The 24,613-nt window shown below is 48.3% G+C and overlaps 1 protein-coding gene across 1 annotated transcript in view; it reads left to right on the forward strand.

Annotated features, from left to right (window-relative positions):
• MFSD4A (major facilitator superfamily domain containing 4A) overlaps positions 1–24,613 on the forward strand; it is a 43,049-nt gene that overhangs the window by 12,849 nt on the left and 5,587 nt on the right. The window contains exons 3-9 of the mRNA XM_003357394.4: positions 526–786; positions 3,894–4,056; positions 4,515–4,630; positions 5,972–6,145; positions 9,462–9,609; positions 14,003–14,073; positions 24,120–24,240. Of these exons, the coding sequence (XP_003357442.1) occupies positions 526–786; positions 3,894–4,056; positions 4,515–4,630; positions 5,972–6,145; positions 9,462–9,609; positions 14,003–14,073; positions 24,120–24,240 (1,054 nt within the window). The remainder of the gene's footprint in view (positions 1–525; positions 787–3,893; positions 4,057–4,514; positions 4,631–5,971; positions 6,146–9,461; positions 9,610–14,002; positions 14,074–24,119; positions 24,241–24,613) is intronic.

Raw genomic sequence — 24,613 nt, forward strand, 5'->3', positions numbered from 1 at the left:
AGATTCATTTCCGCTGAGCCATGATGGGAACTCCCTCGTCTATTCATCTTTAAAGTGGGGTGACTGTCCCTGCCTGCAGGTGTCACAGAATTTAAGTGCTAATGAGAAAATGTTCTTTGTAAGTTGGAAAGGGGTGTGATGGGAGGATCAGTGGTTCCTCATGCCTCTCCTCCCTCCTTGCTCTGTTTCTCCTTCCTTCTCCTAGTCACCCAAGATTCTGGTCCAGCCCTTCCCTTTATTAAGCCCCCTTCCCTTCGGGGTGTCGACTGGTAGATGCTAACACGTGAACAGCCCCCAGCTGGGGGTTAAGATTTGAGAAAGAAGAGAGAGGGAGGGAGGGGTGGACCACTGTCATCAGGTTATTCCAGGCAGGAAGGAGGTGACAGGAGTGTCACTCCTCACCTCTCCTGCGCCTACTCCCTACTGCTCCCAGGCAGGGGCTCCCCAGGCAGGACGCAAGACTGGGGCAGGGGGTGTGAAACCTGAGCCCTGCCTCCACCCATCCCAATTCTCCTCCCTCCCCAGGTTCTCCATTTCTTTGTGGGCTTTGGAGCTCTGTTGAGCCCCCTCATCGCCGACCCCTTCCTGTCTGAGGCCAACTGCTTGCCTACCAATAGCACAGACAACAGCACCTCTGGCAGCCACCTGCTCCATACCTCCGGGGTCCTGGGTCACCACCACGCTGCGGCCCAACCTTGGTCCAACCAGACACTCCCTGGGCTGCCCTCGCAGGACGGGGCAGGGACCCGCGTGTCCTATGCCTTCTGGATCATGGCCTTGATCAATGTGAGTGGTGCTGGGGCAGGGCTGGGTGGGCACTCGTGAATCGTCACCCACATTCGTCCATGCCAGCTCCCAGTGCAGATTCGTCTGTTCCTGAGAAATGTGCCAGGGCTGAGTTGTACCTACAGGGAAGAACAAAGATGGGAAAACTGACCCCTGGGGATTCATCTGAACACAGGGGGCTGCAGGAGACCACCTCTAAGGGCCTTCATTTGTGACATCCTGGGGTTGCACTTCTCAAGGGAGGTAAAACAGTGAACAGGTTTCATGCGATGAGGTCAGGGTCAACTTCCAAGTCATTGGGGTTCCCTGGGGAACTAGCTCTTTTCCTCCAAGGTCAGATGAAGTGCTGGGACGGAGCGCTGAGGGACATGCCAGGCTCTTCTCCGGGTCCTCAGGCACTGGTGCACCTGCTGTGAGGTGGGCCCCTCTGGAGGCTGGGGGATAGACACGATGACCTCCGAGGGACCCTGCCTGCCAAGACTGCCCTGGGGGTCACCTCACTGTGACTGGCTCAGATGCCGAGGCCCTCTGTACCCCAGCTCTTGTCCTCTGCTGCTAAGTCAGGACTGACTCTGGTCTCTGGCTGGAAACCTCCTCCAGGGCCCTGCCAACCAAATTAGACCAGGGATGGGGGGGGGCACTCCCGGGAATAACAGGAGCATGCCCTGGAGGTGGGGAGTATTCCAAGTGGCCATTCGCCTGGTGCCACATTGTTTGTCACCACCCCTCCTGAGGCAGGCAGGCAGAGCCTCAGAATAATTCCGAGCAGCAGGGCAGGGGGTGTCATACCATCACTGACTCAAGGGACTGATTAGGGCTTAGCCAGAGGCTTGGCCGAGCTGGAACCCTGACTCCCAGCACAGATGCCTCCCAACGGCCCTGTGATCCCTGCTCATTTTCCCTTCGCTTTTGTAACTTGCCCTGTACCAGAAGCTTCCCCAGGGGCTCTCAAAAACGCACCCCTCTCCCTCTGCGTCTTCCCTGTTCTGCCCATCATTGTCTTGGAAACAATGCAGCTTTGGTCCTGCCCCCCAAGGGGGACCTATAAAGGCAAAGAGCACTGTCAGTACAATGTCAAGGCTGAGGCTCTGGGACCAGGAAGCAGGAAGGTCCAGCTTAAGCCTGAGATCTGTTTTCTCTTGCCCCATGAGGTACAGCCTGGAGGTACTTTGCTGCAGGATTTCCGGACTTTTTCCATTGGTTTGTGTCTGAAGATAAACAGTCCACCCCAGAAGAGAATGGGCGCATGTGCACGCACACACACACACACACACACACAAGCACACACACACGAGGCCAGGCCGCCTGGCATTCTCTGAAGTGTAAGGTGGAGCCTGCTTTCTTTAACTGGCCTCTTATAAAGATTCTGTGTGTTCCTGCCCAGAACAGCAGCCAATCCGCTGTCAGGTCCTTCCCCCCACCCACCTCCCTGGAAAGCCCGAGCTGAGGGAGCATACCTCTTTTACAGCTGTTTCCCCTTGGCCTTCACCCAGGCATTCTGCTGCCACCGGCCTCTGTGTGTGGGTTTCCTGTTTCCCCCATCAGACTGGAGGGAGGGCTTCGCCTCTGGCGTCAGCCCCAGGACTCCTGAAGGCAGGGCCGTCTCCTCCGTTCAGGCCCGATCTGTGGCTCTGATGCCACTGGGGTGTGACTGATTTATTTCTAAGTGGAGGGAGGTTCCCAAGGTGCCCACTGGGAGGTGTCAGCCCAGGAGGTGGCGTTCAGGTGACTGGGGCAAGTGCCTGTGTGAGCAGGTGAGGGGGGAGGCTCCCCCAGAGCAGCACCAGGACAGGGTCCTGCCTCCTGTCTCTACCGGGCCAGCTTTACCTGCCAGCCCAGAGGAGCCTCAGTAGCCCCTGGAAACGTCCACAGGTCCCTGGACGTCCTCTCCCTCTGAAAAGGCGCTGGGATAGAGTTGCAGCAGGAAGGGCAGAGGTTAGACTTGAAGAGCTTTCTGGCAATGAGGCGGGTCAGACCCAGGCAAGCACCTGAGGGAGGTGGCGGAGGCTTCTCCAAGCAACCTCAGGAGCAGGAGGCATTTCTCGTTGCTCTGGGGAGTTCATGAAAGCCAAGCTTATATTTACAATTATTCGTGTAAATATCAGCAAATGAGACACCGGACTGTGTGTGTGTTGCTAGCAGTGTGCAATTTTCAGTCTGAAGGATTCGTCGTCTCTGTTTTCCGAGGTCAGCCTCTGTATGTCCATAAGGTACACTGTCACCCAGACAGCCCTTGACATGGAGGTAGCATGTGGAGACAGAGTCAGGAAGCCTGGGTGCCGGTCTGGCTCTGCCACCCATCAGCTGTGAGACTGGCACTAATGCTCTCAGGTCTCTTCCAGTTGTGACAGGTTTTGACTGAGGGAGAACTTTGGGCCTCAGTTGCCCCATCTGGAAAATGGGGGTAAGGACTTAGCCTGTTTCACAGAGCTCTGCAGAATGAAAGCCAAACTCTTTGGTGAAACATCACCTGCTCTACTGGCATAAAGGAGTGTGGGGGCCATGCTCCGGGTCTGCTCAGGACAAGGAAAGGAGTTTATCTCTAAACACTTTTTTTTTTTCCTTTGGTTTTTTGCCTTTTTCTAGGGCTACTCCAGCGGCATATGGAGGTTCCCAGGCTAGGGGTCGAATCGGAGCTATAGCCACCAGCCTACACCACAGTCACAGCAATAGCAACAAGGAATCCAAGCCACATCTGCAACCTACACCACAGCTCACAGCAACGCCAGATCCTTAACCCACTGAGCAAGGCCAGGGACCGAACCCACAACCTCATGGTTCCTAGTCAGATTCATTAACCACTGAGCCACGGCAGGAACTCCTCTAAGCACTTCTTATGCCAGCAGAGGCCTGGGGTGTTTGCATATGACAAGATGTGACAAGTACCTGTGGTTAAAGTTGAGCAGCAAGGACACCAGGCTGGCCCAGGGTCAAGGCCCCCAGCCACATTAGCTGGTAGGTGGGCACTCTTGGATAAGAGCCGTCTTCTCCCAGGACCATGCAGATGTTTGCCACATGGCCGTGTGGAGGTGTATGCGGGGACCTGGGCATGGGAAGTGGGGAGCCTGATGGGAACCAGACTCTCCTGACCCTCTGCCCACCCTCAGCTCCCGGTGCCCATGGCTGTGCTGTTTCTGCTGTCCAAAGAGAGGCTGCTGACCTGCTGCCCTCAGAGGAGGCCCCTGCTCCTGTCTGCAGATGAGCTCGCCCTGGAGACACAGCCTCCTGAGAAGGAAGACACTGCCTCGCTGCCCCCAAAATCTCACTCAGGTGGGGGCTCCCATGAACTCGCAGGCTCACGGCCCCAGGCTGAGGTTTCCCTGGTAAGCCCTCCCTCCCGCCCAGAGGGAGAGCATAGCGCACAGGTGGTAAAGGTTGGGGACAAACCCTTGGCACTGCTGGCCTCGGGAAGCAAGAGATGGAGCACACTGGCCGAGAGCAGGAGGCAGGTGGACCCCTGACTCCAGCCTCCATTCCGCCTAACCCCGCCTGTGTGACCACGGGCGAGGTACCTGACCTCTCTGAGCCTTGCTTCCAACAGCGCTGTGAGATGGACAGGGGCTCTTCCTACTAGACATTTAGGAGCTGGAGAAGGTGGGAGGCGTACGTGGTCTCCCACTCTGCCAAGGCTCTCGCGGCTGTTCTGACCACCGGCCACTTTTCCTGGGCATGCAGAGGGACAGAGCAGGAGCTGAGACGGGTCCTTGCTCTTCTCTCGTCTCATCCAGGCCATGAGGACCTGTTCAGCTGCTGCCAGAGGAAGAACTTCAAAGGAGCCCCTTCGTCTTTCTTCGCCATCCATGTCACAGCCGCCCTGGTCCTGTTCATGACTGATGGGTTGACGGTGAGCCTGCCCTCGGAGGGGGCCCCTAAGGGAGCCCCCCCTGGATCCCCTGAGCCTCAATCCTGGGGATGGTAAGAGAAGGGAGGAGCATCAGGTTTCTTAGAGGCCTCACCTGTGGTCCAGTTGATCCGAAAGTAATAAACCAAGTCCCGCGGAAGCCTCTCCTCAGGGTTTAATACAGCCCCTTGGAACTGTGGTCTCCTGTCTTGTTCAGTTGTTTTCATTGTCACAAACTCTGGAGATGGGGGACTCTGGTTTGATACTGAGGGTAGGCTCCCCAGATTTATTTTTAAAGGGGCAGCGCCCTGTTCACCCGAGTAGAGGTCACACCATAAAAGCTCCAGGGCACCCTGCTTCCTGGAATATGTTCCAAACCTGGGCTTTGCAAGCCATGCGGTAAACAAGTTACAGGCAGGATCTGGCCCCCGCTCTTCAGTCTGCTAGTGACCTCTGTTACACTCCTTAGTGCTTTTTTTTCCCCCAGAAATCTCTAAGGATTAGATTCAGACAGTTTTGAATGGCTGATTGATTAACTGATGGCCATTTAAGGGACTCTCCAAAGCCAGGGCCCTAAAGAACTAGATGACCTGGTGGAAAGTACTCGTGCCAGTACTGGTTGACTTCCAACTCTGTGACCTTGGGCAAGTCACTTCTCTCTGCCCTCTCAGCTGTAAAATGAGATGCCTAGACACACCTTTTTTTAGCTGTGGCTTTTTTTTTTTTGTCTTTTTAGGGCCGCACCTGAGGCATACGGAGGTTCCCAGGCTAGAGGTCTAATCAGAGCTGTAGCTGCTGGCCTATGCTAGAGCCACAGCAACACAGGATCTGAGCCACATCTGTGACCTACACCACAGCTCATGGCAATGCCAGATCCTTAATCCACTGAGCAAGGCCAGGGATTGAACCTGTAACCTCATGGATACTAGTCGGGTTCGTTAACCACCAAGCCACAACAGGAACTCCCTAGCTGCAGCACCTTTCCTTCAACAACAACAACAAAACCCTTCTGTGGCATCCTTGTAAATAAGACATGCAGCTGACTCTGCTCTGGTTGAAGTGGGGAGTAATACCTGCGTGCCCAGACTCCTCAGGGCTCCTGTGGGGACCCAGAGACACCTTTCTGGAACCCTTGGCCCCTGCAGGTACCATCTGTAAGCTGTGGCGCCCAGGTTCCACTCTCAGCTCGGGCCCATGTGTGCCATACCTCCACCCCAAGCCCACACCTAGTTGAGCCACTAGGAGCAGGACGGGTCCCCACCAGCCCACCCACACCTGCCCCAGCTGGGCCACCTCTGCCAGGGTACCCTGCACATATGCTCAGTGAGCCCTGTCTCCCCGCAGGGGGCATACTCCGCTTTCGTGTACAGTTACGCAGTGGAGAAGCCGCTGTCTGTGGGACACAAGGTGGCCGGTTACCTCCCCAGCCTCTTCTGGGGCTTCATCACCCTGGGTCGGCTCATCTCCATTCCCATCTCCTCCAGAGTGAAGCCAGCCACCATGGTTTTCGTCAATGTGGTAAGTGGCCTCCTTTCACTTCTTGGAAACTCAGAAGAGCCATTCACTCGGGCCCCACCATTGCCCCAGGACATCTGCTTGGTACTAGACTCTGCCAGTGGTGGTAGTGGGGGGTGTAGGAGCAGAGGAAGGAGAGGAGAGGGGAGGGGAGGGGAGAGATGCTGGTGGGGAAGGGAAGCAAATCTAAGGGGTGGAGCTTGCTTGCGCCATCTTGGAAATGTTCTTTCTTCTCTCTGGGCCTCTAATCTTGTGCCCATTGAAGGAAGGGCTGAAGGACATGATTGGTGCTGTGTCTGGAGCAGATCCCAGACGGCCTGCCAGGAGTAGTCAGGACCAAGTGCTGCCCTTGGTCCTGCCTTGTTCACCTTAGTGCCCAGCTGGTCAGAGCCCTGTGGCCAAGGGTGGCCAAGGATTTCCCCAGTCTTCATCTCTGGGCTGGGGCCTGGGAATTTGCATCTTGCATCTCTCCCAGGTGGCTCAAGTAGCCAGGCTGGCGTGTAGAATGGCCTTCAAGGAACTGGTCTGCTCTGGAGGCAGGAGGTCAGGGCCTGATGTGTGTCCATGTCGCCATGGATGACAAAGAGTTAGTGTAAGGTCATCTAGCCCAATCTCCAACCAGGGCTCCAATTACCTCTATAATATCCCCTCCCAGGGATCCAGGGTCTGTTTAAACACCTCCAGTGACTGGAAATGCACCACTTTTCCAGCAAGTCCCGTCCACTCTCAGAAAGTACTTGTTAGAGTTGAGTTTCTAGGGGGGTTAGGAAATAATGTTGGGGCTACAGAGGCCAAAGATCATGGGCCCCAAGAAAGGCCCTTGAATTTGGCCTTTGTGCTGGTTGATGACTTTCAAGAAGGAAATTTCCTTTCAGTGTAGATGGGAGGTCAGGAGGGTTGAATCCAAACCTCAGGAGTTGAGAATGAGGAGACCAGAAGTGGAGCTGTGATGACTGCAAATGATTCTGAGCTGGAGGGAGTTTTGTTTGACAGGAATCAGGTGGGAAGAGTCTGTTTGAGGGCAGAGGAGGAAGGGAGGAAGCCTGTGAAGATCCCTCGTCAGAGTGAGTGAGGAAGGCCTGGGGAGGGGGCGGTTGATGGGCAGTGGGGGGTGCTAGGCTCAGTAAGAAGAGGGCCCCTGTTCAGGGGAGTTAGTGTGATGCAGGCGGGAAGCCTCTGAGGGTCCGAGAGGTGGAGCGAGGGTGCAGGTGTGCTGGTGGCCGGCCTCTGTAGCCCGGCAGGCCAGCTCTTGAGAAGAGAGTGGGTATGACTCGGGGTTTGAGAGAAAGAACTCTGGAGCCTCCATAGGAGTTGGACACTGATGAGAAACTCCCCTGGGATGCTGGTTTTTCAAAAGGAAGGTCAGATTTCTGGGTTCCAGCCTGGACGCCGTGAATCAGAATGTCCAGGGGAGGGACCTAGGCATCTCTATCATCAACAAACACCCCAGAGGTTCATATCATCAAGCAGGTTTGGGAAAACACTATCCTAGAGCAAGTGATTTCCAAATACATTAGACCTCCTGGAGGGGCTTTGGAATATACAGATTCCTGGGTCTCTACCCTAGAGATTCTGATTTGGAGGGGTGTGGAGAGGAACCTGGGTGTCTGGGTGATTTTAAAGCATTTCAGGAGTTCGCGTTATGGCTCAGTGGTTAACGAATCCAACTAGCATCCATGAGGATGGGGGTTCAATCCCTGGCCTTGCTCAGTGGGTTAAGGATCTGGCATTGCCGTGAGCTGTGGTGTGGGTCACAGATGAGGCTCGGATTCCTGGTTGCAGTGGCTGTGGCGTAGACCAGAAGCTACAGCTCCAATTAGCAGTCATCACTTGCTCTAGGATAGTGTTTTCCCAAACCTGCTTGATGATATGAACCTCTGGGGTGTCAAGCCTGGGAAAAGAAAGGAAGAAAGGAAGAAAAGAAGGAAGAAAAGAAAGCATTTCAGGTGCTTTTAGTGGTCAGCCTGTTGGGACTACAGCTAAACAGCCCTGAGCAAGCTTCCCAGTGCTGCAGCTGCCAAGTGATTCTCTCACATTCACTGCAGCTTCTTCCCAGATTCGGCTCATTTTCTTTGTTTGTTTATGGCCACACTTGCAACCTACGAAAGTTCCTGAGCTAGGGGTCAAATCGGAGCCACAGCTGCCAGCCTGCACCACAGCCACAGCAGTGCCAGATCTGAGCTGCATCCTCGACCTACGCTGTAGCTTGTGGCTACCCTGGATCCTTAACCCACTAAGTGAGGCGGGGAATCAAACCGCCATCCTCACGGACACCATGTCGGGTTCCTAACCTGCTGAGCCACAACAGGAACTCCCGCTCAGTTTATAAGTAATAGCCACCCTGTTTTTGATGTTCTCCTGGGTCCCCACAACCATCTGCTGGTTAGTGAGTACACACTCAGGGTGGGGGCAGGGGTGGGGCCTATAGGGAACTGCTGGGGTGCCAGGTTCTATAGGGTGAGGGCTCTGCCTTTAAGGAGCTTACAGTTGGCTGGGGAAGAAGATGGGCAGGGGAGAGGAAGCATGTGCCCTTGCAGGAAGGTGAGGATGAGGGGCCGGTAGGCAAGTGGGAGGCAGGCTGAGAGCCAAGCTGCGCCACAGACGGTGGCAGGGGTTGGGGGGGCGCATGCTGAGTGGGAGCAGAGTTGCTAATTCGCTGTGGGCATCCTCCATCTTCCCATCTTCCTAACATCGGAGTCAGGTGGGTTGTGTTCTTTTTAGGGCCACACCTGCAGCGTATGGAATTTCCCAGGCTAGGGGGTCGAATCCGAGCTACAGCTGCCAGCCTGCGCCACAGCCACACAAGATCTGAGCCGCGTCTGCAACCTACAGCTCACGGCAACGCCAGATCCTTAACCCACTGAGTGAGGCCAGAGATGGAACCCGAGTCCTCATGGATACTAGTCGGGTTGGCTACCACTGAGCTACGACAAGAACTCCCGAGAATCAGGTGTTTTAAAAACTTCCCAAGTCTAGAAATTTTCAGGGTGACTCTTCAAGGCTTGGTTTGTAAATGGAGTGGCCAAGTGTCTGCAGAGGAGCTCATGTTTCTTCAGCATCGAGGCAGGGTAGGTAGGCGGTGTGCAGAGATGTTGGGTGGGCTCCCCTCCAAGCTTTGTCCCTGTCTCCGGCTTCCTGGGCCAATAGGACTGCGGGGAGGTGCAGTTCCCATATTTTCCACAAGGTAGCGCACTGGTCACACAGCGCTGCCCCTGGGGCCGGAGCAGAACTTGCCAAAGTCTGGAGACTGGTTTTTCCTTTCTCCGTGGCCACCCAGCTTCTCCCCCATTTCTAATCGCCTCCATCTGGGCTGCGACAGGTTGGCGTGGTGGTGACGTTCCTGGTGCTTCTCGTTTTCTCCTACAACGTCGTCTTCCTGTTCGTGGGGACAGCCAGCCTGGGCCTGTTCCTCAGTAGCACCTTTCCCAGCATGCTGGCCTACACTGAGGACATCCTGCAGTACAAAGGTGAGTGGGTGCAGAGCCAAGAACCAAGGGGCACTCCCGCCCCCAGCCCCCTCTTCCTGGGCTCTTCCAGCTAGAAGATCCCAGCTCCACCTCCTCATAGAAATAAATGCTTCCTTCCTGACTCTGGTGGGAACAGGCCCCCAAACGGGAAGGGGAAGGGAGCTGACCCCGTGGCTCCCTGCACTCAACATCATACCTGTATCATTGCTCGCAGGGGGCCCCTCTTTCCCATTTTCTTTTTCCCCAGAGTAGTGTCCGCTGACCCACTGCTGGCATTTTGTGTAACACACACATGCTAGAAATTTCAAATTCGCAGAAAAGCAAATTTGCATGGGAAAAGTTATGGCATAGGATAAGGGTTTTATAACTTGTGAGTAAAAGTACCTCCTTGCTTTGTTCTTATGGATGTTGTTTGAAACACAGAGGATTACAATGATGCCACACCGGATTTGGGGCTGTGCCTGAGCTTCTTTGATGTCAGAAACCTCTAATTGCATCCCTTTCTGCACCCTCCCAAGTTCGTATAGGAAAGATCTTTTTATTTGAGGGAGTTCCCGTTGTGGCACAGTGGTTAATGAATCCGACTAGCAACCATGAGGTTGCAGGTTCGATCCCTGGTCTTGCTCATTGGGTTAAGGATCTGGCATTGCCGTGAGCTGTGGTGTAGGTCGCAGATGCGGCTTGGATCCCACGTTGCTGTGGCTCTGGCATAGGCCGGTGGCTGCAGCTCCGATTAGACCCCTAGCCTGGGAACCTCCATATGCCTCAGGAGCGGCCCAAGAAATGGTAAAAAAAAAAAAAAAAAAAATCCTTTTCTTTGAAATAAGCTAATTAAGGGAGTTTCTGTTGTGACGCAGTGAAAATGAATCTGACTAGTATCCATGAGGATGTGGGTCGTATCCCTGGCCTCACTCAGTGGGTCAGGGATCCGGCATTGCTGTGAGCTGTGGTGTAGTCCCAGACATGGCTCAGATCCCACATTGCTATGGTTGTGGTGTAGGTTGGCAGCTATAGCTCCAATTCGACCCCATCCTAGGAACCTTCATATGCCACAGGTGTGGCCCTAAAAAGCAAAAATAAAATAATTAAAAATAATTATGTTTTGGGAGTTCCCTGATGGCTCAGTGGTTAAGAATCCGATGTGGTCACTGCTGTGGTTTAGGTCACTGCTATGGTGTGGGTTCCATGCCTGGCCCAGGAACTTCCACATGCCATGGGCACAGCCAAAAAAAAAAGATCATGTTTTGAACATTTAAAGTTACCCTTAGAAGTAACCAGAGACACCCTAGAGTGTTGGAAAACCAGCATTAAAGATGAGTGGTTTCTTTAGAACAGGAGTGGGAGAAATTGGGATATGGGGGTGGTGGTGTGAGATCAGAACAATTAGAGCTATGGCCCACTCAGTTATCCCCTGAGTTGATCCCCAGACCTGGATGCTTGAAATTGAAGGCTAAATCCCCAAACCTCAAACAAGTAATTGAGGTAAAGAGGCAAGATTGAGATCACATGTCACATAGTATATCCCACAGACTTTTAAGTGATCAACAAATGTTAGAGTTTGGAGTTCCTAATGTGGCTCAGCAGTAACGAGCCCAACTAGTATCCAATAGGACTTGGGTTCAATCCCTGGCCTCACTCAGTGGGTTAAGGATCCAGCATTGCTGAGAGCTGTGGTGTAGGTCACAGATGTGGCTCAGTTCCAGCATTGTTGTGGCTGGATTGGACCCCTGGCCTGGGAACTTCCATATGCCACAGGTGCAGCCCTAAAATGAAAAAAAAAGTTAGTTTAATAACAATAATAATGTTATGTTGGTTCATTCTGCTGCAAATGATCACTCAAATCCATCCTCTGTTCACCATCCCTGCCTTGGTTCAGGCCTTTATCACCACTTACTGCTTGGAGTGGTTAATGGTGCCTGGCTTTTTTCTAATCACCTCCACCCCTGCCTTGGCAGGTCTTGGCTTGTCTCCTGACTCTCAGAATTGCCTCCACCAGTGGTTTCCAATGCCGGTTCCGCATTAAAATCACCTGGTGCCCCCTTGTAACAAAGCCCAATGCCTGGGCTTCCTTTCCGCAAAGTCTTGTGTAACTGGTCCAGCACGGATCACGTGGAGCGGATCGCAGCCTTCATATCTGCCTGTGGTGCTCTTTCCTTTCTTCAGCCTTCTCCCTTCCAGCTTCCCTCGGAGCCCGCATTCTGGCCTTGTTGAATTACTTGCTATTCCAATGGCACAAAAGCCCTTCCGTAGCTGCACACTTTGGCGTAGGGCGACCCCTCTGCCTGCAATGCCCTCTCTCTGCCTCCCACCCTTTACCTGCCTGCTCAGGTCCCTCCACATGCCCCCCCTCTGGGAAGCTTCCACTGGGAAGGCAGGTACCTGCCTCTCGTGTTTGTCCCACCTCAAGGCTTTTGTATCTATGTTAGCTGTGTCCTCTCCTTGCTGATGCACTCCCAGTGGGCACCCGCAAGGGACAAGGGCAAGGGCATGGGCTTTGAGGTCATCAGCAGCCCTGAAGGTCAGTCCTGCCTCCACACCTTCTGGCTTTATGCCCTTGTGCAATTCAATTTCCCCTCCCATCTTGGAACCTCCTCAGTTTTCTTATGTGCAAAATTGGGTGACAAACGCCTTCCTTTTTGGCGTGTTCTGTGCCTTGGAGGAGACGGAATGCTCTGGACTTAGCAGCCTAACTGGCTCACAGGTGCTCAGTATAAAAGTGAACTCTATTCACCTGAATGCCCTCAGGATTCAGTCCAGTACCTGATGCTTGGAAGGTAAGGAAAGGGTTTTGAATGTTTGAGTCGAATAGACAGGGGCTGCTAGTGACCAGTGTTGACGCTAGAGATAGCTTCATGGAGGGGATGGGACAGGAGCTGGCCCAGGATTTGGGAAGTCAGAAAGAGCAAGGAAAGGCATTTGGCCAGGGGTTGGGGGGGGTGGGTGGAGGCAGCCGTGAACACAGAGGCCAGTGTAAAGGTGAGTGAGATAAACAAGGAACTTGAAGGCCAGAAGTGATGATCTCTATTGGATTCAAAATACACTAAGTGGGATTTCCCATTGCGGCTCAGTATCCGTGAGATGAGGGTTCGCTCCCTGGCCTCGCTCGGTGGGTTAAGGATCTAGCATTGCCATGAGATATGGTATAGGTCACAGGTGCATCTCGGTTCTTGCGTGGCTGTGGCGTAGGCTGGCAGTTGCAGCTCCAATTGGATCCCTAGCCTGGGAACCTCCATGTGCCACAGGTGTGGCCCTAAAAAGCAAAAAACAAAAAACAAAGGAACAACACTAAGTGTCTCCCATCTGTTGGCCATGGTGGTGATAACCTGCAGTAGCATATGCCACTGGGCTAAAACTCAAGGCACAGTCCTCTGATGGGCTTCCAGCCTCGTGGGGAAGCCTGGTGAACAGACGGGGGGTGGGGGTGGCCCATGAACATGAGAGTAGGGGGCAGGGGGCTGCGGGAGCCCATGGGACAGACCAGCAGCTAACCCAGGTTCAGGGAGGATGGATTCAGGAGGGAAGAGGATGAAGGCTATCTGAACTGGGCTTGAAAGATGCACAAGAGTTTGCCAGACAAAGAGGAGGAGTGCCGTCGAGGAGGGAGGGAAGTCGAAGGAGAAAGTATGCAGACTCAGGAAACGGAAGAGAGGTTCTCCTGGCTGGAGGGTAGACGGTGCGTGGACAGTGTGACAGAGGAGTCTGAGCGCTCCATGGGGGTGGGTTGTAGAGGGCCCTGCGAACCCCATTCAAACTTTTGGACTTGATCCTGATAGCAGCACTGAAGGGTTTCAGGAGAGCACTGGCCCGGTTTCCAGGGTTTGCTGTGTGCCAGCGCCGCTGAGCGCTGTCACATATTGTGTCAGAGTTGTCCACACAGCAGCCTGTTCAGCATAGTCGTCCTTCCTGTTTCACAGAAGGAAACCAAGGCCCAGAGAAAGGACTGGCCTAAGGTCACATGGCCAGGAGGGGACATAGTGGGCTTGGAACTCAAGTCTGATCTGAAGGTCCGTGCCACGTTGCCAGATTGATCAGGGGTGTGGCTGGTCAGTGCAGTGCTGCCTAGCAGAGGGCTGGCCTGAGAAGATCAGGAAGTCTTTCTGGACAGGTCATTGGCAGTCAGATTGGGAAAGGCCTTGAATGCCAGGCTAAGTCACTTGGAATTTACCCTAAAGACAGTCGCGAGCAATTGAAAGTTTCAGAACAAGGAAGGAACATCATGACAGCAGAAACTTAGAGTTCCCAAAGCAAAATTAAGAAATCTCAGGAATCCAACGTCATCCACTCAGGCAGCCATACCATTTTCTAGAGACTTCCCAGAAACAATCAAATTATGCCAGTGGACTTCTGTCTCCCTACCTTTTTTCACTAAGCCAAATCCTCCTCTTTCGGTTAGGTTGTGCGACCACAGTGCTGGTGACAGGGGCAGGCATTGGCGAGATGGTCCTCCAGATGCTGGTCGGCTCGGTATGTGGGGAAACTCGGGGCGGGGGGGTGGAGGAGTCATGGGGACGTGCCCCTCCGGGCAGGTGAGAAGATGTGCCAAGCCCCCTTCTGAACCCAAGCTGCCCCTTCCCTCAGGCTCCCGCAGCAAGCGGGGCCCCACTCTGGCTGTGTCACCTGTTTCCCCCGTTTCCGATCCAGCCTTGAAAGCTGAGCCTCCAAATGTGGGGCCGGCGGATGTGGAGGGATGCAGGGTATTATCCAAAGCAAACACAGGCCACGTCCAGCAGCAGGGCCACAAGGCTCCGTGGGAATGTTTAGCTCTCAAAAAGCCCAGGATGGGTTTGGGCTGCAGGCAGAGTTCCTTTCACCCCTCTCAACCCACCACTCCCTGCCCCGCCCTGCCCTGCCCTGCCTCGGCCCACCCTACAAAGGGCCCCGCTTTCCTGCCTGACTCCTGCCTTGATCAAGGGCCAACTCGCCCAGTTTGTTTCAAACATACCCACCTTTCCTTTGTTCATCGGGTGGGGAAAAAGATCTATTTTTTTTTACTCTGGATATTTGGTGCCCCTTTGTACAAAGGAAGATATACCGAAACTCAGAGAAATTAAGCAAATTGCCTTGGGTTGCACTATCAGGAACCAACAGAGATGATGTTCAAACCCAGGTCTTTCCATTTCTAGAGTCCCTCTAGGAGTTCCTGTTGTGGCTCAGTGGTTAACGAATCCGACTAGGAACCATGAGGTTGTGGGTTCGATCCCTGGCCTTGCTCAGTAGGTTAAGGATCCAGCGTTGCCGTGAGCTGTGGTGTAGGTTGCAGACGCAGCTCGGATCCTGCATTGGCTGGATCCGGCAGCTGTAGCTCCAATTCAGCCCCTAGCCTGGAAACCTCCATATGCTGCAGGAGCGGCCCTAGAAAAGGCAAACACACACACACACACAAAAAAGTCCCTCTAACCACCCCTCGATTCCCCTTTCCTTCTCCTTTGCCTACTGGACAGGGGGACGAGCTCACCTATGAGACCCTCTGCGTTGAAATGATGTCATGTCTGGGATGTGCTTCCTTGTGATCTCACACAGGGAAGAAGCGAGGGTAACAAAGGAAACGTGCTAATTGCTAAAGTTGCCGATAGGTCCATGGGAATTCTATATGCTACTTTGGCATGTTTTAAACTTTCCATAATAAAAGGGTATGTGTATATATACACATACACATATATATAGTTCTATATATAGAGTTCTTTTTTAAACGGCTATAATAATTAAAAAATTTTTTTTTCAAGGTCGTCTTAGTTTATTTATTACTCAATGAATTTATCACATCTGTAGTTGTATAATGATCATCACAATCTAATTTCACGGAATTTCCATCCCACAACCCAAGCACATCTCCCCACCCCCCCAAACTATCTCCTCTGGAGACCAAAAGTTTTTCAATGTCTGTGAGTCAGCATCTGTTCTGCAAAGAAGTTCAGTCTGTCCTGTTTTCGGATTCCACATGTCAGTGAAAGCATTTGATGTTGGTGTCTCATTTCTCATTGTATGGCTGACTTCACTTAGCATGATCATTTCTAGGTCCATCCGTGTTGCTAAAAATGCTGGTATATTTCATTCATTCTATTTTTATTTTATTTTTTTTTGTCTTTTTGCTATTCCTTGGGCCGCTCCTGAGGCATATGGAGGTTCCCAGGCTAGGGGTCGAATCGGAGCTGTAGCCACCGGCCTACGCCAGAGCCACAGCAACGCAGGATCTGAGCCGCGTCTGCAACCTACATCACAGCTCACGGCAATGCCGGATCCTTAACCCACTGAGCAAGGGCAGGGATCGAACTCGCCACCTCATGGTTCCTAGTCGGATTCGTTAACCACTGCGCCACGACGGGAACTCCTATTTCATTCATTTTAATATCTGAGTAATATTCCACTGTGTATATATACCACTTCTTCTTGATCCACTCCTCTGTCGATGGACATTTAGGTTGTCTCCGTGTCTTGGCTAATGCAGATAGTGCTGCAATGAACATCGGAGTACATGTGTCTTTGCGAGTCGTGGTTTTCTCTGGATAGATGCCCAGGAGTGGGATTGCTGGATCAAATGGTAGTTCTATGTTTAGTTTTCTGAGGAACCTCCATACTGTTTTCCACAGTGGTTGCACCAATTTACAATCCACCAACAGTGTAATAGGGTTCCTTTTTGTCCACACCCTCTCCAGCACTTACTGTTTGTAGACTTTTGGATGATGGCCATTCTGGCTGGTGTAAGGTGGTACCTCATAGTGGTTTTGATTTGCATTTCTCTAATAATGAGTGATGTTGAACATTTTTTCATGTGTTTTTTGGCCATCTGTATGTCTTCTTTGTAGAACTGTCTGTTTAGATCTTCTGCCCATTTTTTGATGGGGTCATTTGTTTTTTTGGTATGGAGCTGCTATAAATTTTGGAGATGAATCCCTTGTCAGTTGATTCACTTGCAAAGATTTTCTCCCATTCTGTGGTTGTCTTTTCATCTTGTTTAGGGTTTCCTTTGCTGGGCAGAAACTTTGAAGTTTGATTACGTCCCATTTGTTTATTTTTGTTTTTACTGTCATTACTCTAAGAGGTGGATCTGAGAAGATGTTGCTGTCATTTATGTCAGAGAGTGTTTGGCCTATGTTTTCCTCTAAGAGTTTTATAGTGTCTGGTCTTCTATCTAGGTCTTTAATCCATTTGGAGTTTATTTTTGTGTATGGTGTTAGGGAGTGTTCTAATTTCATTCTTTTCCATGTGGCTGTCTAATTTTCCCAGCACCACTTACTGAACAGGCTATCCTTTCTCCATTGTATATCCTTGGCTCCTTTGTCATATATGAGTTGGCTGTAGGTGCATGGGTTTAATTCTGGGCTTTCTATCCTGTTCCACTGATCTATATTTCTGTCTTTGTGCCAGTACCATATGGTTTTGATGATTGTTGCTTTGTAGTATAGTCTCAGGTCAGGGAGCCTGATTCCTCCAGCTCCATTTTTCTTTTTCAGGATGTCTTTGGCTATTCTGGGTCTTTTGTGCTTCCAAACAAACTTTAAAATATTTTGTTCAAGTTCTGTGAAAAATGTCCTTGGTAATTCAATGGGGATTGCATTGAATCTGTATATTGCCTTAGGTAGTACAGTCATTTTGATAATATTAACTCTTCCAATCCAAGAGCATGGTATGTCTTTCCATGTATTTGTGTCATCTTTGATTTCTTTCATCAGTGTCTTACAGTTTTCAGAGTACAGGTCTTTTGTCTCTTTAGCTAGGTTTACTCCTATATTTTATTCTCTTGGATGTGATGGTAAACGGGATTGCTTCCCTAATTTCTCTTTCTGATCTTTCGTTGTTAGTGTATAGAAATGCCATTGATTTCTGTGTATTAATCTTGTATCCTGTGACTTGGCCAAATTCATGGATGAGCTCTAACAGTTTTCTGGTAGAGTCTTTAGGATTTTCTAGGTATAGTATCATGTCATCTGCAAAGAGTGATAGTTTTACTTCTTCCTTTCCAATTTGGATTCCTTTTATTTCTTTTACTTCTCTGATTGCAGTGGCTAGGACTTCCAAAACTATGTTGAAGAGTAGTGGCGAGAGCAGACATCCTTGTCTTGTTCCTATCTCAGCAGGAATTCTTTCAGCTTTTCACCATTGAGAATGATGTTAGCTGTGGGTTTGTCATATATAGCCTTTATTATGTTGAGGTAGATTCCCTCTATACCCACTGTGTGAAGGGTTTTTATCAGAAATGGGTGCTGGATTTTGTCAAAGGCTTTTTCCATGTCTATTGAGAGGATCATATGGTTTTTACTCTTTAGTTTGTTAATGTGGTGTATCACACTGATGGATTTGTGGATATTGAAGAACCCTTGCATCCCTGGGATAAATCCCACATGTTCATGATGTACAATCCTTTTAATGTATTGTTGGATGTGGCTTGCTAGCATTTTGTTGAGGATTTTTGCATTGATGTTCATCAGTGAAATTGGCCTGTAGTTTTCTTTTTTTGTGGTATCTTTGTCTGGTTTTGGTATCAGGGTGATGGTGGCCTTATAAAATGAGCTTGGGAGTATCCCTTCCTCTGCAATTTTTTGAAATGGTTTCAGAGGGAGAGGTGTTAGCTCTTCTCTAAATGTTTGATGGAATTCGTCTGTGAAGCCATCTGGTCCTGAACTTTTGTTTGTTGGAAGTTTTTTAATCACGGTTTCAATTTCAGTTCTTGTGATGGGTCCATTCATCTTTTCTATTTCATCTTGGTTTAGTCTTGGAAGATTGTGCTTTTCTAAGAATTTGTCCATTTCTTCTAGGTTTTCCGTTTTATTGGTGTAGAATTGCATGTAGTAGTCTCATGATCCTCTGTATTTCTGTGATGTCTGTTGTTACTACTTTTTCATTTCTAATTGTATTGATTTGAGTCCTCTCTCTTTTTTTCTTGATAAGTCTGGCTAACGGTTTATCAATTTTGTTGATCTTTTCAAAGAACCAGCTTTTTGTTTCATTGATCTTTTCTATGTTTTTCTATTTCATTGATTTCTGCTCTGATCTTTATGATTTCTTTCCTTCTACTAACTTTAGGTCTTATCTGTTCTTCTCTCTGGAGCTGCTTTAGATGTAAAGTTAGCTTGTTTATTTGAGCTTTTTCTTGTTTCCTGAGGTGAGCTTGTATTGCTATAAACTTTCCTCTTAGAACGGCTTTTGTGCATCCCATAGGTTTTGGCGTGTCATATCTTCGTTGTCATTTGCTGCTAGGTATTTTTAAATTTCCTCTTTGATTTCTTCAGTGATCCCATGGTTGTTTAGTAACATGTTGTTTAGTCTCCATGTGTTTGTGTTTTTTGCAGTTTTTTTCTTGTTGTTGATTTCCAGTCGTATCTCCCACCCCCCAAACTGTCTCCTCCAGAAACCATAAGTTTTTCAATGTCTGAGTCAGCATCTGTTCTGCAAAGTTCAGTCTGTCCTTTTTTCAGATTCCACCTGTCAGTGAAAGCATTTGATGTTGGTGTCTCATTGTATGGCTGACTTCACTTTGATTTGATTTCAATTTTCTTAAAGTGACTGAAGTTGGGTTTGTAGCCCAGGATGTGATCAATCTTAGAGAATGTTCCATGTGCACTTGAGAAGAATGTGTATTCTGTTGCTTTTGGATGGAATGTCCCATAAATATCTATTAAGTCCATCTGGTTTAATGCTTCATTCAGGGCTTCTGCTTCCTTATTGATTTTCTGTCTGGTTCATCTGTCCATTGCTGTAAGTGGGGTGTTAAAGTCCCCCACTATTATTGTGTTATTGTCGATTTGTCCTTTTAAGGTTGTTAGCAGTTGCCTTATGTATTGTAGTGAACCTATGTTGGGTGCATAAATACTTAAAATTGTTATATCTCCTTCTTGGATTGATCCTTTGATCATTATGTAGTAACCTTCCTTGTCCCTTAAAATATTCATTTTAAAGACTATTTTGTCTGATATGAGTATTGCTACTCCAGCTTTCTTTTGATCACTGTTTGCATGAAATATTTTCTTCCATCCTCTCACTTTCAATTTGTATGTGTCCCTAGAAGTGAAACGGGCCTCTTGAAGACAGCATATATATGGGTCTTGTTTTTGTATTCATTCAGCCAGTCTATGTCTTTTGGTTGGGGCATTTAGTCCATTAACACTTAAGGTAATTATTGATATGTATGTTCTTATTGCCATATCATTAGTTGCTTCGGATTTGTTTTTGTTGCTCTTTTTTCTTCCCTTTTCTTGTTCTCTCCTCTTCTGGTTTGATAACTATCTTTAGTGTTGTATTTGAATTGATTTTTCTTATTTGTTTGTGGATCAAGTGTAGATTTTTGGTGTGCAGTTATTCTGAAGTTTTGATATGAGTCTATATGTATAAGAGATTATTTTAAGTTGTTGTTCTCTTAATTGCAAGTTCATCTCCAGTGTCCTGTGTTTGTACCCACCTCTTCCCATGATTTCTGATTTTGGGGGTATAATTGTGCATGGATGATTTTGTATCTTTACTGTATATATACCTTTACTGGTGAGCCTTGTCATTTGTGGAATTTTTGTTTCCTGTTGTGTCTTTTCTTTTCTGCCTAGAGAAGTTCCTTTAGTATTTGTGGTAAGGCTGGTTTAGTGTTGCTGAATTCTCTCAGCTTTTGCTTGTCTGTGAAGGTTTGGATTTCTCCTTCAAAACTGAATGAGAGCCTTGCTGGGTAGAGTAATCTTGGTTGGAGGTTTTTTCCTTCCATCATGTTAAGTATATCATGCCACTCCCTTCTGGCCTGCAGAGTTTCTGCTGAAAAATCTGCCAATAACCTTATCAGGGTTCCCTTGTATGTTACTTGTTTCTTTTCCCTAGCTGCTTTCAAGATTTTTCTCTTTGTCTTTAGTTTTGGTCAGTTTGATTAACATGTGTCTCAGTGTATTCCTCCTTGGGTTTATTTTATATGGTACTCGTTGTGCTTGCTGGATTTGAGTGAGTGGTTCCTTTCCCATGTTAGGGAAGTTTTCGGCTATTATCTCTTGGAATATTTTTTCTGTCCCCTTCTCTCTCTCTCTTCTCCTTCTGGCACACCTATAATATGGATGTTGGTGCATTTAACGTTGTCCCAGAGTTCTCTGAGACTCTCTTCATTTGTTTTCAATTTTTTTTCTCTTTTCTGTTCCACATTTGTAATTTCTTCTAATCTGTCCTCCACCTCACTTACTCGTTCTTCTGCCTCCTGTATACTTCTGTTAACTGCTTCTAGTGAATTTTTTATTTCAGTTATTGTATTTTGCATCTCTTCTTGTTTAAGTTTTATATCTTGTATCTCTTTGGTCAGTGTTTCCTGTAAGTTATCCATCTTTGCCTCCAGTTTATTTCCAATATCTTGCATCAACTTCAGCATCAGTAGTCTAAAGTCTTTTTCCTGGAGGCTGAGAATCTCCTCATCACTTAGCTGATTTTCTTGGGTTTTTTCTTTCTCCCTCATCTGAGTTATAGTTCTCTGTCTTTTCATTGTTTTTTTTTTTGGTCTTTTTTTTTTTTTTTTTTTTTGCCTTTTCTAGGGCCACTCCCACAGTATATGGAGGTTCCCAGGCTAGGGGTCCAATCAGAGCTGTAGCCACTGGCCTACGCCAGAGCCACAGAAACATGGGATCTGAGCCATGTCTGCAACATACACCACAGCTCATGGCAACGCCAGATCTTTAACCCACTGAGCAAGGCCAGGGATCGAACCCTCAACCTCATGGTTCCTAGTCAGATTTGTTAACCCCTGAGCCATGATGGGAACTCCTGTCTTTTCATTTTTATAGTTTTTGGCATGGTGACCTTTTTACAGATAATAGGGCTGTAGCCTCTCTTACTTTTGGTAGCTGCCCCCCTTGTGGCTGGAGTTGGGGGCTTGCTGTAGGCTTCCTGATGGGAGGGACTGATGCCTGCCCACTGGTAGGAGGAGCTGATTCCTATCCCTCTGGTGGGTGGAGCTTTGTCTCTGGATGGGATTACAGGGGCTGTGTGCCTGGAGGGTCTTTAGGTAGGCTGCTTACTGAGGGGCGGGGCTGTGATCCCACCTGGATTGTTGTTTGCCCTGGGGCTTCTCAGCCCTGATGGGTGGGGCCAGATTTTCCCAAAATGGCCACCTCCAGAGAAAGGTACGCTGCTGCTGAATATTCCCGAGAGCTTTGCTTTCAACGTCCTTCCCTCACAACAAGCCTCATTCACCCCTGTTTTCCCAGGATGTCCTCCAAGAACTGCAGTCAGGTTTGACCCAGATTCCTATGGAGACTTTGCTTTGCCCTGGGACCCAGTGCACATGAAAGTCTGTGTGCGCCTTTTAAGAATGGGGTCTCCGTTTCCCCCAATCCCATGGAGCTCCTGCACACAAGCCCTGCTGGCCTTCAATGCCAGATGCTCCAGGGGCTCTTTCTCCCAGTGCCAGATCCCCACACGTGAAAGTTTGATGTGGGGCTCAGAACTCTCACTCCTGGAGGTGAGTCTCTGTGAGCCAGTTAGTTTCCAGTCTGTGGAGTTTCCCACACGGGAGGTATGGGGTTGTTTATATCACGTAATCGCCCCTCCTACCTCTTGATGTGGCCTCCTCTTTGTCTTCTGGAGTAGGATATCTTTTTTAAGGTTTCCGGTCCATTTGGTTGAAGATTGCTCAGCCTTTAGTTGGGAATTTTGTTGTTTTTAGGAGAGAAGTTGAGCTCCAGTCCTTCTATTCCGCCATCTTAATCCCATCTCCCTTCTATAATTATCCTTGATATGTGGTTGTTTTCTCCCAAAGTTTCTGTCACTTCCAATTAGCCAAGCAATTCCTCCTTGTTGTCAGAATTAGGATCCCCAGTTGCTTCTTCTTGTAGTGAGTATGCTCCAACCAAGCAGGCCTTCAACTAGTTCCTGAAATATTTCAAGATGCCTCAGGGTTTTGTGTTTTTGTCCTCTTTGCAAGCAATGGTTTCCCCGGTTTTTTGCAAGGGTGGATTCTCCTCTGTGTGGCATGGGATCACTAGCATTCAGGAGATCTATAGTTCTAGAATATAGTTCTACATATATAGTTCTATATATGTAATTTTACATAGTTCTGTATATATAGTTCTATAATATAGTTCTAGATATAGTTCTAGATATATAGTTCTATGGTTCTGTAATGTATTTCTATATATAGTTCTACAATAGTTCTACAATATAGTTCTATAATATAGTTCTATATAATTCTATAATAGAACTATACTATAGTTCTAGATATAGCTCTAGATATATAGTTCTATAATTCTATAATATAGTTCTATATATAGTTCTACAATAGAGTTCTATAATATAGTTCTATATAGTTTGTTTGTTTGTTTGTTTTTTGTCTTTTTGCTATTTCTTGGGCGACTCCTGCGGCATATGGAGGTTCCCAGGCTAGGGGTCAAATCGGAGCTGTAGCCTCTGGCCTATGCCAGAGCCACAGCAACGCGGGATCCGAGCCGCGTCTGCAACCTACACCACAGCTCACGGCAACACTGGATTGTTAACCCACTGAGCAAGGGCAGGGTCCTAACCCGCAACCTCATGGTTCCTAGTCGGATTCATTAACCACTGCACCATGACAGGAACTCCTATATAGTTTTATAATATAGTTCTATAGATCTATAATACAGTTCTATAATATAGTCCTAGATATAGTTCTAGAGATATAATTCTATAATTATAATATAATTCTATGTATATAGTTCTATGTATATAATTCTATAATATAGTTCTATATAGTTTTATAATATAGTTCTATAGATCTGTAATATAGTTCTGTAATATACTTCTATAATATAGTTCTGTAATATAGTTCTATAATATAGTTCTATAATTATAATATAGTTCTATGTATATAGTTCTACAATATAGTTCTATATATATAGTTCTATAATATAGTTCTACAATATAGTTCTATATTATGGTTCTATATAGTTTTATTTTATTTTTTTATATAGTTTTATAATATAGTTCTATGGATTTATAATATAGTTCTAGATATAGTTCTAGATATACAGTTCTATAATTATATAATATAGTTCTATATATAGTTCTACAATATAGTTCTATAATATAGTTTTATGTATACATAGTTCTATATAGTTTTATAATATAGTTCTATATATAGTCCTATAATTCTATAGTATAGTTCTAGATATAGTTCTATAAAATAGTTCTATATAGTTTTATAATATAGTTCTCTATATATGGTTTTTTATATATATAGTTCCATATATAGATAGTTCTGATCAGGCCTTGAGAGTATAAAATGCCTCTGATTGGAGTTTTCAGGAAGATATGGAGATTTTCAGAAGGTTCCAGGACATAGCGCTGAAAAGGGCTGCAGAGCTCACTGGGTCCAACCCCTGCCTTACAGCAGGATTTCTGCCACCTCCAGAAACATGACCTTGAAATGAGGCCAAGACATCCCTCCTACCTGCGTTTCTGTCTGTTGGTGTGACCGGCCTCCAGTTGCCTGAAAAGTCCGCTGAGGCCCGAGAAACCCACTTCCTCCAATACATCTTCGTGTGAGGTTTTGATGGCCTGTATCTCTGTGTTTTCCCCTTTGGCAGATATTCCAGGCTCAGGGCAGCTATAGTTTCCTGGTCTGTGGCGTGATCTTTGGTTGCTTGGCTTTTACCTTCTATATCTTGCTCCTGTTTTTCCACAGGATGCACCCTGGACTCTCATCAGGTAAGGAAAGAATCCGGGTCTACACAAGAGGAGGAAAACAGGGTGGTGGGGGTGGGCGTGGGGGTGGGCGTGGGAGATACTGTGGATCTTAGCACACCATGAATGATGTTCTGTTCCAAGTCAAATGCAAGGAAATGTTTATTTTTCTGCAGCTTCCTTTTCCCCTCTTCCTGCTCTGCCCTGCGATTGTCTGCACGGGGCTTGCAGAGCAGGAGGGAAAGGGATAGGCTGACTCATGGTTTGTCCATGGGGAGAGGGGCATGGGCTGTGAACTGGCTTCCTGCATCCACCAGGCTGTGGGACCACGGGCCAAGAATCACTTTCTAGCCTGTGCAGGGCACTGAAAAACAGAGCCTGCCTCCTTGGCTGGAAC

The sequence above is a fragment of the Sus scrofa genome, chromosome 9 (assembly GCF_000003025.6).
Source record: "Sus scrofa isolate TJ Tabasco breed Duroc chromosome 9, Sscrofa11.1, whole genome shotgun sequence".
NCBI classification, from domain to species: domain Eukaryota; kingdom Metazoa; phylum Chordata; class Mammalia; order Artiodactyla; family Suidae; genus Sus; species Sus scrofa.